This window comes from Crassostrea angulata, chromosome 1 (assembly GCF_025612915.1).
Source record: "Crassostrea angulata isolate pt1a10 chromosome 1, ASM2561291v2, whole genome shotgun sequence".
Classification (NCBI taxonomy): domain Eukaryota; kingdom Metazoa; phylum Mollusca; class Bivalvia; order Ostreida; family Ostreidae; genus Magallana; species Magallana angulata.
The window spans coordinates 32721323-32736098 of NC_069111.1; the positions used below are offsets into that span (position 1 = coordinate 32721323).

Here is a 14776-nt window from a genome sequence, read left to right on the forward strand (position 1 = left end):
AAAAAATTTATTTATTGTAATACATATTTCAATAATTGAAAAAAGCCATTTATTGTAATACTTGTATATATTCCCATCACTTTATTTTTTGATGAATTAAATAACCTAAACTCCGTACAAGAATATATTCTCCCAAAGTGAAGGAATAAAATTTATTTCATTTTTGATTCACAGTGGTATTGAAGTTAACTTTAATATGATGTATGTAAAATATGACTTAATTTACCATTCAATACATTTTTATAGATGGGACTCGCTTTGTTATTTAACTGAGGTAAAAAAAAAAAAAAAAGATTATAATCAAAGTACATGTGTTCTCTATATATACTTAAAAAAGAGGCAAAACATGAACAATTTTTTTTCGGCAAAATACTGGTACTGGTAAATCAACAAATGAATGACTTGTAAAACATTTGTGAAACAGCCAAAAAGAAATAACCACTGCAAATGTACATTTCGAAAAGATAATGTACAGTTACATGTACACTGTATAACTTAACAAGTAAAATACATGTACTAGACAACATTAAAACTGGATAAAGAAAAAAGATATCAGTAACAAATTTCTGTTGGCATGTAACAGGGATATCTACATGTAAAAATCATATAACTATTGTTTTGTACATCTAATTTTGAAAGAAAAAAAACCAAAAAAAAACACAACAGCCAAACAATGATGTAATCTTGTTTTAAAATTGCACAAAAGAAAATGACATAAATTTCCCTTTTTTAATAAAAAAGTGAACAATTGTTCCATCCTTGACAGCTGACAATATTGACAATGAAGTTCTAAGCAGAAAAAATAGTTTTGGGCATGCACGTGGCAGTGTTGGCTCAGTGAAGGAGACATGTTTTGATCATTACTGTTCCAGAGCTGCTGGGCTAATATTTCTGGGCATAATTCCAAGAGAGGCCGACAAGGAATCCGCCATCCATACAGGTAACAATGGATACAGGGTCAGGAGAAACTCTGCCCCTGTCCCACATGGGTATCTCTGCCTGGGACGTTTTGACAATAGCCCGCTTCTGACCGCTCTTGTCACCGGGGTCAGATCTGAGGGGTAGCGACCAGACCCCTCAATTATGCTGTTGTAAATACCATCAAGGTATCGCCTTCCATAAGTGTTTCTGATCTCTTCACTTTCAATAGAATTCCAAATTTCTTCTTTTCTACGTAGTATGTTGTGTTCTTTCATATTGTCTGAAGTAAAAGAAAACATTCCAAGAACATACAAGATATATAGGAGATCTTGTTAACTTCATAAGTAAATAATTAAAATAGCGGGGTTTCTTTATATACAATTGCAATATTGCCGAATTGTAAATGTGCAAGGACAGACGCAACGTTCCTAAATTTTATATACCGGTAATTTTTCTTGATATATTATTTGTTATCTATTAGCATTTAAACCTGTTTATTTCCAAAAATTCAGGGTACCCTACATTACCAGGCAATTTTTAGAGCTTGAATATTTAGAAAATTTCTTAAAATAGCATGCAATTGCATTTGAATGCTTAAAGATGATATTATAGTACATACTTTATATCTAAAAAAAAGTATCATATAACATGAAACAAAAGATGTTTGTGAAACATTAATGCCCTCCTCCCTTGGAAACATCCACAAAGAAAAAGAATGATTTCCAAATGCAAATATTTGGAATTTTTTTAAGTCCATGGGGCATAACTCTGTTGAAAATTGCTCTTTCATACCCAAAATCAAAGCTGACCTAGACATTAATTAGATAAACCTGTATACCAAATTTCATATCAATATGTGCACCCTCTGCGAAGAAAATGAGCGGAAATTGCAAATAACTGGAATTCTTCTACGTCCAAGAGCCATAACTCTGTTGAAAATTGCTCAATCATACCCAATATCAAACTTGACTTAGATATTATCATGATAAATCTGTATACAAAATTTTATTTCAATCAGTTTATCCTCTGCAAAGAAAATGAACAGAAACTGCAAATAGCTGGAATTTTTCTACGTTCAAGGGTCATAACTCTGTCAAAAATTGCTCGATGTTCCAAATTTCAAACTTTACCTAGATATTATCATGATAAACCTGTATACCAAATTTCATTTCAATATGTTCATCCTCTGCAAAGAAAATGAACGGAAACTGTTGGTGGACCGACCGACAGACAGTAGCAAAGCAGTATGCCCTCCCTTCTTCGAAGGGGGGCATAAATATAATTATGGAATTAGTTAATGGAAATCTTCCCATTGTGGAGATCTGATCTTAATTTCCACATTACGGTTCTTTATGATATTATCTTTCATTTATATATACATGCAGCCTCAAAAATCCCAATTCAGATCCATGCAGCAAAATATCACTCAGATATGTTCATTTGCAATTATGGCATACCAGTAATTTGTCACTCTATACATATCATCCATACATGTATATTATATGTAAAATAAATATTTTCCTACTCAGAATAGTCTAAAAATGTTTGCATCCTAGAGGTCTTCGATAATCAAGGGTTTATCTTTATCCTTTGATATGTTTGTTAAAGGAATTAGGAGCCATTCTTTTAGAATTATCAAATACGGTAGGGGTGATCAAATCCAATATAAAAGCCCATAGGGCTTTATGATGGATTTGGTCAAGCTCAACCGTATTAGGTCACGTCATAATATTCAGTTTCAACATATTAATATTCAAAGAATGATTCCCTGTTACTTATATATAATTTTCCCCAATTGTTCATTAAATACTATATAAATATTTTTAGTTTGTATAATCATGCAGACCTTGTTTGCATCCCACAATGTATAATCTGTGTCTTTGATAAAATGTATTGGACTAGATGTTACAAATTTGATTTGTAGTTTTATCACAGACAAATACTCTTGAAAATGTAGATATTTACCTGTAGAAAACCCTGTTGGTTCAATGACAGAAACTTTCACTCCCCACTTCTTCATTTCCTGCCTAAGTGTATCTGAGAATGCCACCAAAGCATGCTTAGAAATAGCATAGGCTCCATTTCCTTCCATTGTTATTCTGCCTAAATATCAACGACAAAGGCACTACTATATTCATGTACCTATAAGCTATGCCACACAGAAATATACAAAGTCGTCAATCTTTGTGCAATTCTAAATTTACTCTTGCAAGAGTGCAGATTCTATTATAAAATAAATATGGATTCAAATATATATGATGTTCTTTACTATAATTACATGTGTGTACACCTGAAAAATCACACAGTCAGCAAATAAGAAGGTGTACATTTCCCATCTCAACTCACCTAATAAACTAGATATATTAACTATTCTTCCCTTGGCCTGTCGTATTGGAGGAAGCAGAGCCCGGGTGAGAGAGATGGCTCCCAGAATATTGGTCTCCAGGACTTTCCGGAGCAGGCTGTCCGATGTCATTTCTATCTCTGAGAAATACCACACACCTGCATTGTTGACTAGACCCCAGAGTCCTGTAAAAGAGAGATAACCTGCATTAAATTTCTGGTGTACATGTTCCAATGAAAACAGCTAAGTGAAAATGCTAAAAGATGGACAATATAATTTCCCTTTTAACATTGGGTAATTAAATCTGTAGATTTATAAAAAGGTAAGTTGCCCTGTATCAATTGAATACTGTAAAGCAACACTACATCTACGCCATTTCATGACCCTCTATAACCAAGCGTTTATGACTTTTAATAAAAGCAATTGTTTGTTTGGTTGAATAGAAAATTGCATTTCCAAATATTTAACCCATCGCAGATAACAAATTAAAAGATAAACTGTCCCATTGAAGCTACTGAAATCATTCTTAAAGAAACAATTCTAAAGCTTACCTTCTGAACCTACTCTGTTGTTTATAAAACTAACCACATTTTCAATGTCCTTCTTGTTTGTGATATCAAGTTGGAGAATATGTACACTGTTAAAAAAAAGTTACATTAACACAAGTTATACTACTGTAAATAATACATATCAATTTCAGGAGCAAATGACATGATTGGATTTTGCTTTTTTTGCTCATAATTCATCTTGGTGGATTATATTTTACTCATTTTGCCCTTAAGTCACATTGGTATATATGTAAATAATGTGGGTTTTTTTAAAAAATATTAATCATAATGGAAACTGACTTTAATCTTCCTCTTACTTTTCTGAGCAGTTATTGTGGAGTGAGACAGCTCCAGGGCTGTTGGTATCTAAACAGGCAGCATAGACCTTCATACCAAGACTGTCCAACTTCCTCACCACAGCATGACCAATTCCAGAATCACATCCTGTAAATATTACACATATACATTAAAAATTGATTTTATAAAACTGCCATTTCATAACTGTTTAATCTATCAACAGATTACCGGTATATGAACAACATTTTCTGCAATGAAGCATTCTAACAAATAAATATTATAATGAACAATCAGATGTAGTGGACTTTCTGTTTCATTTATGATAGCCCATGTTTCAACTGAAGAAAACCTTGTCAAAATTCTTTGTGGTGTATAATACCCATCCTTTCTTCAAAGAATTGTTCTAGAAAATACTTAAAAGTGCATTTTATGTTTGGTAAATTATAGCAAGTGTCAATTGTGAATGCCAGCAGCTCGCTTGATTTAGTCTTTCGGTCACTTCGCAATGATCAAGAGAAAACCGCAACGACATCAAGGCATGCTGATAAAACAGTGCGAGTGCATTAGAGAAGTATTCTGTAGGTTGGAAATTATTTTTCAATTATTCTTATATTTGAAATTATTCTTATATTTAGAATGATCTTAGTTAAATATATGAGAGATAGGGTTAAACCTTGAACCAAATTACTACAGTGAACTATGTGTAAGCTTTGAAAAGGCTTTAACTCCAATTGTTTAGACTCCTTCTCATAGAAGGCAGAAATGTGGCAATCCTTAAAATTTTGTTTGGAATTGCCTCCTGGAGGTTTCTACACCCAGGAGGGAAGAAGGTGGTTGTTTTTTTTTTATTTTTCAAACTTGAAGTTTCACTAATTAAAAATTGGTAAAAAATCTCCATATAAAAGAAAAATTCTCTATATTTTGCTTCTAACATACTAAAATTTTATCAGTAAGGGGTATTTCAAAGAGGCGGCAGGCAATTCCAAAGGAACAAATTTATTTTGGCCTGAGACATCACCGCCCATGACTTCAATGAGAGAGATGAGAGGCAAGTCTTGGGAGAGAGTTAATGGAATGAAAGTGTACAATTCAAACATAATTATAACGACTGTGTCCTACAGTGTTCAGAAAATCTATAAACAACCTTTTTGATGAATGAAAATTTTGTTTTGCTGGCATATATAGGGTGCAGTATATAAGCAAACAGTTAACTACAACATGTTTTTATTTCAACACCGTAGAACATCTCTCAGGAATACATTAATTATTTGATAGACAACTAAACAGTTCTCTTTTAACAGGTTGGAAACAATTCCCTTATAGAGAGAACATCTAGCTAAATTGAGATTATTCCTTTTAACACTAATAAAAACATTCCAGTAAATCAGTAAATCACTAAATAGGAGATTTTGACACATTTTTCCTTTAAAATTTTTATCTTGTTTTCTTTCAACAGAGGAATATCCAGGAGAATATTTTTATATTTTATTATCAATAATAATGGCACACAACATATTTGCTTCAAACTTTATTAGGCTATATACATGCAGCTACATTTTTCAAAATCCATTCCAGTAACAAACTAAATCTTTTCAGCAGATTTCTTACATGAGCCTCTATAGGTAACAAATGTGAATCAAATTAATATTTACACATTAAGCCATACATAGAATTATTTGTTCTGCATTACATTGCATTTTTATGTGGATTTTTTAATTTCATTTGGATTTTTTTAAATTTTTTTTTAAATACATTTTGAAAATCTTGCAAATATTTACTAGAATTTTTTATTTCATGTACTGTAAACAGAAATAATCTCGCTTAGGCAAGATGTTCTGTCTGTAGTTAAAGGAGAATTGTTCCCAACCTGTCTAAAGTCATATAGAATAGAATAATTGAAATATATAACATTAAGCATTTTGTTAGGATAATATTTATTTTTAACATCTTGCATGTTGTCTCTAATAGTTGTGTGCACTGTGCAATAAAAAATTACAGTGACTGACAACTTTTTTTTAATACCTGCAACGTTACCCAGTCAGCTATAGCGCAATTGTACTGAGTGGGTGTTTTAGCGACATGCTTTGAATTTAGTAAGCAAAAAACCTGACTGTCACCATGTAAAAAAATTGACAGTGTTCTATTTTTATGACGAGCTCGAATTAGACTATGATTTTATGTCATAAAAACATATCTGCATGCATGCAAGCATTGGTTCAATATTGACAGTATTTGAATTTTCAGTGCGTTTAAAAAAGATCATATGAATGATTGTAAAATTTCAATAAATATGTATTATTTGTACCTGTCACCAGAACTGTTTTATTTCCAACAGGTAGATGACTTGCAGGAAGAATTGAATAAATAAACAGACAGCATCCAGCGAAAGTCAGCACACCCCCTGGTCCCTTAATTAAGAATTGACAGAGAGGCTCTCCCAAAAATAGCACTAGGAGACTTAAAACTGATCGGAATCCCATTCGCAATTCATTTGTCAGAAACTTTGACAGGACTGCCATCGCAAAAACCACAGTGACAACTGAATACAACACAGAATAAAATATGACGTCATCTTCGTCGAGATTTTCGAAGTGTTCTGATTGATTTTCAAAGGACATGGCAGCTGCTAATAACACCAACATTATCAGTAGATGAGAAATAAGCCGAAAGGTTCCATGCTGCTTCATCCGCTCAAGGCATGATCACATCTTTCCGCCATCTTTATATACATGCCAACAGGATTTTGTTATCGGTATTCTGATTAGCTGACCGACTGGAACGAGTTTCTTACGCTAAGTTTGATTCGACAATAAAGAGGGCAAAGCAAAAAGCAAGATGTCTGCGCCCATTGCATCGTCGACTGCAGCGATACTATTCCTGGTGGTGATCGGATTGTGCATTGTATGGGTTAGTATTTTGAGAATGCTTAATCTTTAATTGTACAATCTCTATTTTTTCAATTTTTTAAGCTTCTTAAGTTGTTTTCTATCATAAAGTAGCTGTTTCATTGATGTCAATGATGGGTGTCTGACAGCTTCTTCTTCTTCTTCTTCTTCTTCTTCTTCTTCTTCTTCTTCTTCTTCTTCTATTATGGGTTACTGTTTTTTGAGAATGCTTATTCTTAATTTGTACATTTTTTTTCGATCTTATAAGCTTCTTATGTTGTTTCCAATCATAAAGTAGCTCTTTCATTGATGTCAATGATGGATGTTTGACAGATTCTCACCATTCTTCTTCTTTTTCTTCTTCTTGAATTCATTTTTAAGCTATCATAGTATCTTGGCGTCAAGTGTTTCTGATAGTCTAACACTAAACACTACCCCTAATGATATTCAATATTCAAGAATTTTTAAACTATATTATTTTCAACCTCAGACATAGCATAAAAAATCTCCAAAACAAAATCAAAGTTAGTCGTCATCATATGCAGTTTTTAGCTATAAACAGAGACATGAATAACAGAGATGGGCAACTCTGCCATTAGCATGTTTTGTTGTTGAAAAATGGTACGGGACCATTCTTACTTTGAGAACTACATTTTAGTAAACTGAGATAATGATCTTAAACCAAAAGTATATTGTTGTAATGAAAAGTGTGCATAGGTTTTATACATTTTTAAAACAAAAAATTGAAAAATAATTAAGATTAATATATAGAAAATATATTAGCCAGCTATAAAACACTGGCGAAATCTCGGACGACGGGTAGCCAACTGCCTCCTAAAACTCCTCTTTTAATATTGTTTATATGACATAAACTCATGAAAATGTAATATTTTGAATGTTTTGGTAATATGTTTTAGCAGTTTATATTTCGATATAATTGTTTATTAGAAAGATATACTGATTTAAACTGGGAACACTTTATGATAGGGACCGCGGGATTTCGCAAGATTTCGATCTGCTGCCAATCTCTGTTATTTATGTTTATGCTATAAATAAACTGAATGCTGCATTTGACGGATGAAAAACGTTTCATATTTTTCCGATTGTATGATTCATCAACATTTTTTTTTCAATAATATTTAATTAACATAAATGTGGCACAACCTTTTGAATTTATATTCAATTATATATATTTTCAATTTTTTTCCAAGCTTTTATTTCAACTGAAACCATCCAATTATTTAATTTTTCGCATAACTCCATCTTATTACTTATGATTCTTACAATGAATACAATCTTTTGTATGGTAATTAAAAACATTTTAACTTTTATTTCAGAAGAAGTTTTTTATCCACACCTTAGAGTCAAAACTAAGAAAGACTTTACTACTAAAGTTATATGATTAATTTAAAATAACATGTAAATATGTCATCAGAGGTCTATTTGACGGGAGGATTACCCGGTAGTATTTTAAGATACTGTGATATTATAGTTAGATTTATAGGCAATTTTAGTGACTTAATTTTGTGATTTTAACCATTACATGCAGCATAACTGTTATGCTGCATGTAATGGTTAAAAATTAACTCTAATACACATGAAGTATATATGTATAAAGTCGAAAGGAGATTTCCAGTGTCCCAAGTACTTGTAATTAGAAGAATGATTTTAATTTGGAATATTCTCACACAACCAAAATAGACATTCAAAAATACATGACAATCAGAAACACAAAATATGGTTGAAAGTAGTAGGTGAACCCATTAAAAGACTGAAACCTATATACATGTTTTTGGAGAAAGATATGTTTCAAATTTTCCAAATTTGAGTCCATAAAACAGATACAATTCAGTTCTAGATATTGTTCATCACACCTTGGAAAGTTTGCCGCCAGTTCCACCAAAGCAAGTTCCACCAAATCAAATTAACAGAAAATTAAGACTGCGTTCCCCAATGAACAATGGTCTGACAAGAAGGAGGTGCATTGTGCACTGGTGCTTGAGGACACCAAGTATTGACTCGCATTCTTTAGCCTTTTGTCCAAGGTGGAATAATACTTATACACCTGGAAAAAGTCACTCATTTAACAGTAAATTATTTGATTATGAAAGATATACATGTATTGATAAATACACTGTACATATGTCAAATAAGCAAAAAATTTGCAGTTTGGGGATAAAAAATGAATATCTAAAATATAAAATTCAGTAAGTAACAACAAAAGCCCCTATGGGATTCGAACTCTGGATGTACGGATCACAAGCCCAACACTTTAACCTGTGGACTATGCCTATGGTGTAACTGACGTGTTGCCTTCGATAAAATTCTTTTAATAATTTTTAAAACAAAATGTTGTTTTGATTTGAGATCATCGTTTGGGATGATATGTTATTCAACCTTAATTGTGACAATCGTTTTATGATATTTCTAATCTAATTTATATCATAATCTTTATTCCAAAAAATTACTAATATTAACAAACATTTCTTTAAAAATCATATGTATACCAATCTATATATAATACAACAAGGTTGCTAAATTTGCCTCTCAGCTGAGAGACTCTGCCGGTGAATATATGTTGAAATGTATTATCAAACTACAACTACTGATAAAGAAGTTTGAAAAGAATTTCTCTTGCCTGATATTTATCAATTTAATATCCCATGCTTAGCGTACATATACCCCTAACATTCACAACTGATTTTATTCATCTTGCATAAAGTTTGTAAACTACTTCATTGTAATGGATTTCAATACAAATAAGTTAGAGTGCATTATTTAGAGCATTCAACAAAATCTAACTTCTCATATTGTTTTCGTTGGATCATCATATTGCAAATATAAAAGAGAGCATTTTTCAATATTAAGGTTTGTTTTACTATCTTGTTGTAGGCAGACGATGAGTTTGAAGGGGGGTCAAGGACTTTGGTGTTGGAGCACAGTTTTGATTCTGGTAATTTGGTTATGCTTCAGTATTTTCATTGAATTTATCTATGTTTTTATATCATACAGAGTTTATCAAAATATGTGCAATCTTATATTTAGTTGACATTTAATGACTCGAGATTGCTATACAGGTAACTCTCGATAGCTCGAAGTCCATGGGACGGAGGAAAAACTTCGAGGTTTCAAGAGTTCGAGTTTTCAAGAGTACTGAATTTTCCAGGTTAACCGACGGGTTTTAAAATTAGTCTTACCGGATGTTATGATTCAGCCATTTATTTAGTGCTAACCTTACGCACGTGCTTAAACAACGTTTTCTTTTCAGTAAAATATACAGAAATGGATGTTTTTCTTTAAAACTGAATAAAACAACAGTTACTATTAAATAAATTCATAATAATTATTTATTTCATGCATCATATTAAGACCAGATTGCTCAGTACTACTGTACTGGGAGACGATCGACATGTCATAAATGTGATAACTGAGTACCACCCATTGTTCCCACTGTACGGGTCCTTCACCAGCTGTAAGAACTTGTTCAGCAATAACCATTATAATGACAATATTGCTGCTAAACATAATTTTTATAGTTTCATAATTTTAAAATTTGACCAAGGCTCAATATCACCGTTTCGTCTCAATTAATTTCTCATTTTCATTGCGTCTCCAAATTATCGTAAAACGGTTGGTGTTGATTATAGATTAGGTATCGGTGTAGGCAATCATCAAACAATTATCACCTTGCAGGACAAGTGTTGCCTAAATAAACAACCCATGACACGGGTCCCCCGTCTAACGCCTGGAGCAATTTAAATGACCAAGTAGGTGTTAATTAGGTATAGCGCTTGGAGATACAGGGCGACTTCGAGGTATCGAGAGTAAAAAACTATAGATTATGAAAAACGGGACTGCAGTTTGACTTCGTGGGATCAAGGGTTTCGAGAGATCAAGAGTTCGAGAAATCAAGAGTAAATTTGCTTAGTTATATAGGGAAAAAAATCGGGACCCTAGACTCACTTCGAGCGATCAAGAACTTCGAGGGATCGAAGTTCGAGCCATCGAGAGTTACCTGTACATGTACTTATTGTATTATTTAATGCAGGAACAAGCTGTTGGAAATATTGGGAATAAAGATTATCCCTCAATGTTAGATAAACTTGCAAATTATGCCTAAGGGTGTAATGAAGTGTAAGTTAGTGGTCCCTTGCAATAATTATGTATAGATGATTGAAAGACATTTTTTTCCAAACATTTAAGGTTTGAATCCATCATTTACCAAAAAAGGAATGGTAGTTTTAAAATCTGTGAAGGGAAATCGAGCATTCTTCTCTTCTGTTGCTCCACTGACCTCAGATGAACTGGAGAAACTAAAGGTAATATCCTTGTCAATGTAATCTGTACAGTCATGTAGCAACAACAACAAAAACTTAATTTCCCTCTCTAGATGCCAATACGTTTACCCTTACAATGCCAATAATAATATATTTCTAGAATTTTTGCTAGACATGTCTCTATGGATGACTTCCACATTTCATAATATTATTTTCTTTTTTCTGGTCAATATATGATTAACCTTTCACTGAAGCTACACAGGATACTACAAGAAAAATGCATGAGTACTGTCAAAGGGAGATAACTCTAAAGAAGTTTATTAGATAATCAATGTGGTACTGAAACCATTTTTGCCTGCTGTCATTTCTGGAATGGTCATATATCTTATACATTATACATAATTACACCCCCCCCCCCCCCATTCCTAACCATTTTTTCATCTTTATCTATGTGTCAGGCCAATGGAATGGTACATTTGACAAAGTGTTTAGGTCCATCCTCATTATCCTTCTCACCACTTGTTCATGAATGATTACTAATGCATATAATGTTTCTCTACCATTACCTATACATTCATTATTTTCAATTGGAAAACGTGTGTATTTGTTAATTGAATTATGGTTTTTTTTGTTTTTATTCGTAAAGATGTTGGCCAAGAAAAATGACATTTACCGCTTGAGGCTTCAGACAGGATCTGGATCATCAGGGGAGGACTATGTCACTACATACACTCCAGCGGTAAGTGTTAATGTATTAAGGACTATGTCACTACATACTCCGGCAGAAAGTATTAATGTACTAAGGACTATGTCACTACATACAATGTACACTCCTGCTGTAATATTAATGTACTAAGGACTATGTCACTACAATCATTCAAGCTGTATGTACGATACATGTACTATGGAGTATTTTCACTCTATACATACAATTCATTGGTAAGTACGGTACTTTAAGTGAGGACTACATCACTACATTCAGAACAACCTCAAGTACAAAGATCATCATCTCTACATACACCTTAGCAGCAAGTGCATGAACTATACCAATAATATACTTCAGTTGTAAGTGATAAAGACTATGTTACATGTAGTACATGTAGTACAAAGAAGTATACCACAATTTGTTATGTACATGTACATACGTGTTCTGTAACAAACATGACTGTGCCACCACAAACGTGCACTCTTATAGTTAGGCGTAGATAAATTAATTGTGTGTTTCCGGTTCCCCGACCGACCCTAAAAATATGCCCCGACCCTAAACATTTTATCGTCGATATATTAATCCGGATATCAACTATTCCGGTTTTACTTTTAGAAATTCTAATCTTAGTCACTTCCGTGTTTGAGAAAACACATATTCTACACCAATTTAAAGATTTATTTTGACAGCGATTTCTTGTGGAAAATGGCATCGTGCTTGCCAAGCACATTGTTGTTCCTCTGTCCAATGACTGCTATACTCTGGGAAAATTGCCAGTTGTAAGCCGCCCTTTTGGCAGAAAAAAATAAACTCATCTTTTCCAACTTGTTTATTGTTGTTGAAGTGAAAAACAAAAATAAAATGTTTAAATAAAATAAAATGTTTTCCCTACCTACCTACCCTATTTTTTTTCAAGCTGGAATAGGAAACACACTATTAATTTATTTTGGCCTTATTCTCAAAAACTAAATATAACTAGATGCTGTCATTAGACAGTAATACCCGCACCAAGTGTTTGCCCCTAAATAACACTGTTTTGTACCAGTTTAATTAAAAATGAAGGCCACATGCAAGCTCCGGTAATACATTTAAAAATTATAATTTTCATAACTGAAGGATGAGATCCCTTCTCATATGATAATACACATGAGCAGCACTTTATTGTGCAATTTGGGGTTGAACTGTTTGCAGTGAATTTTCAGTTAATCAATAATTTTAAAATTTCATGTCATAGAAAGTATAACGGTCTATATAATTATTACAAACAAAATTAAAATTTAAATTATGCCCCCTCCCCATGGCGGTTGCCGGTTTTAGATTTGCTTCTGTGTGCCTACATGTACATCATCGTGTGCACAGATTTGAGAAGGGGTGGGAGTGAGGGCCGAGGGGTCCAGACACCCCCCCCCCCCCCCCATGAAAATTCATTTATATCAATTGTAAAATTACCAAAAGTACACCTTGGACCCCAATACTGTTACAGACATGTAAACGCTCTAAGCCATTGCGCTTCAATGTTAGGTAACATTATTTGGGGGGGGGGGGGGGGGGGGGGGTAAATATTTAATTAATATTTAATATACTTTATTGTTTATCTCAATAGGAAGTATACATCACAATATGCAGGTGTCCTGTACCACCTTAAAGCTGTTATTTACCTTATAAAATAGTGCAAGTGGATTTGAAGCTTAGGTCATAAAAATACATGCATGTTTACAAATAACTGATCTTTGTATGAAGTTATGAACACAGGTCTGCAGGTCTCATTAGCGGGTACTAGTTTTACCCAGCTCGATTTCGATTAGATGGGTTCACGTTTATACATACATGTCTGTGTTTTCCATATGCAGAAAAGGATTAGTTAAGATCAGCTAAAGGAATTCATTATTGTGTTTTAATTGGATTATCATTATGATGTTGACCAAAATAGGTAAGCATAATACATGTAGTAGCAGTAGCACAATATAATGAGATGCCAGTTCTACTTTCACTTTCTAAATGTGATCTCCATTTGACAGCATACTGTATCATCATCTTTTAATATTTAAATATTAAGCTTATCATCATTACCTATCCTATCGCATTTGTAAAGTTTCTGTCATTTTAGTTGCAAAAGTTATTTTTTTCATTTGTCAGACTTGCACTATTGAGTTGACCCCATATTGACACTGTATAAACAATTTCTTATTAAATTTGTGTATTACATGTAAGTAAGTGTACTAGACACTTATCATTTTTATATGAGTTATAATGGGAAGGAAGGAGTATTTCTTTCTTAATGTATTATAATGCATCAAATACAATGTAGGTCATGACCTTATAGGACTGTTCTGGTCATGAAGCGATCAGGAAAATACAAAATATCTTCTAATGTCATTATGATGCATCAAATGGTGTAAAGTACATTAATGACCCCCAGGTGTTGTCTTTAACCCCCCCCCCCCCCCCCCCCCCCACTGCACACATGTAAGAATGTATTAAGAAGACTGAATCTTTAGAACCATGTTAGATTGGGGGGGGGGGGGGTGAATGTGGAGTATAAACATTTATAATTTGAATCATTTATTGTTATTAATTTTAACTTGTCAATGAATACTAGTTATTGATCCCAAGGTAGAAATATGACCTCTGATCATATCTCAATAGATCATTTGTCAATTATGCAAGGTGTAATGTATTTTTTTTTAAGAATAACATTTTTTACCAGTTTATAAAAGTTTTTAGACTCCCAAATTATATTATGATTTTAATAGATCATTCGACAATTAAGGGGGGTGGGAACAGTTTATATTTCAGTT

General features: G+C 32.9%; 2 protein-coding genes across 3 annotated transcripts in view; one reads left to right on the forward strand and one right to left on the reverse strand.

Annotated features, from left to right (window-relative positions):
* Positions 1 to 658: 658 nt before the first annotated feature.
* Positions 659 to 6903, reverse strand: LOC128178694 (retinol dehydrogenase 7-like). Its single transcript, XM_052845988.1, has 6 exons — positions 6416 to 6903; positions 4131 to 4257; positions 3817 to 3902; positions 3268 to 3450; positions 2887 to 3024; positions 659 to 1201 (listed from the first exon to the last, which is right to left on the reverse strand). The coding sequence occupies exons 1-6, from the start codon at positions 6795 to 6797 to the stop codon at positions 861 to 863; spliced, it is 1257 nt and encodes a 418-aa protein (XP_052701948.1). The 5' UTR covers positions 6798 to 6903; the 3' UTR covers positions 659 to 860.
* The window catches only part of LOC128178713 (ER membrane protein complex subunit 10-like), a 31309-nt gene continuing 23398 nt past the window's right edge, over positions 6866 to 14776 (forward strand). Inside the window, exons 1-4 of one of the 2 annotated variants that reach the window (XM_052846010.1) lie at positions 6866 to 7017; positions 9888 to 9948; positions 11199 to 11314; positions 11919 to 12011. In XM_052846010.1, the coding sequence (XP_052701970.1) occupies positions 6946 to 7017; positions 9888 to 9948; positions 11199 to 11314; positions 11919 to 12011 (342 nt within the window). In that variant the 5' untranslated portion in view covers positions 6866 to 6945. The remainder of the gene's footprint in view (positions 7018 to 9887; positions 9949 to 11198; positions 11315 to 11918; positions 12012 to 14776) is intronic. The other variant, XM_052846018.1, reaches the window with a different exon arrangement.

Coding starts and splice junctions, on each gene's coding strand:
- LOC128178694 (XM_052845988.1), bottom strand. CDS start 6,797: ATGAAGCAGCATGGAACCTTTCGGCTTATTTCTCATCTACTGATAATG. Junction 3,451..3,816: donor CAACAGAGTAGGTTCAGAAG/GTAAGCTTTAGA, acceptor TCTCTTTTACAG/GACTCTGGGGTCTAGTCAAC. Junction 3,025..3,267: donor TAATATATCTAGTTTATTAG/GTGAGTTGAGAT, acceptor GTTGATATTTAG/GCAGAATAACAATGGAAGGA.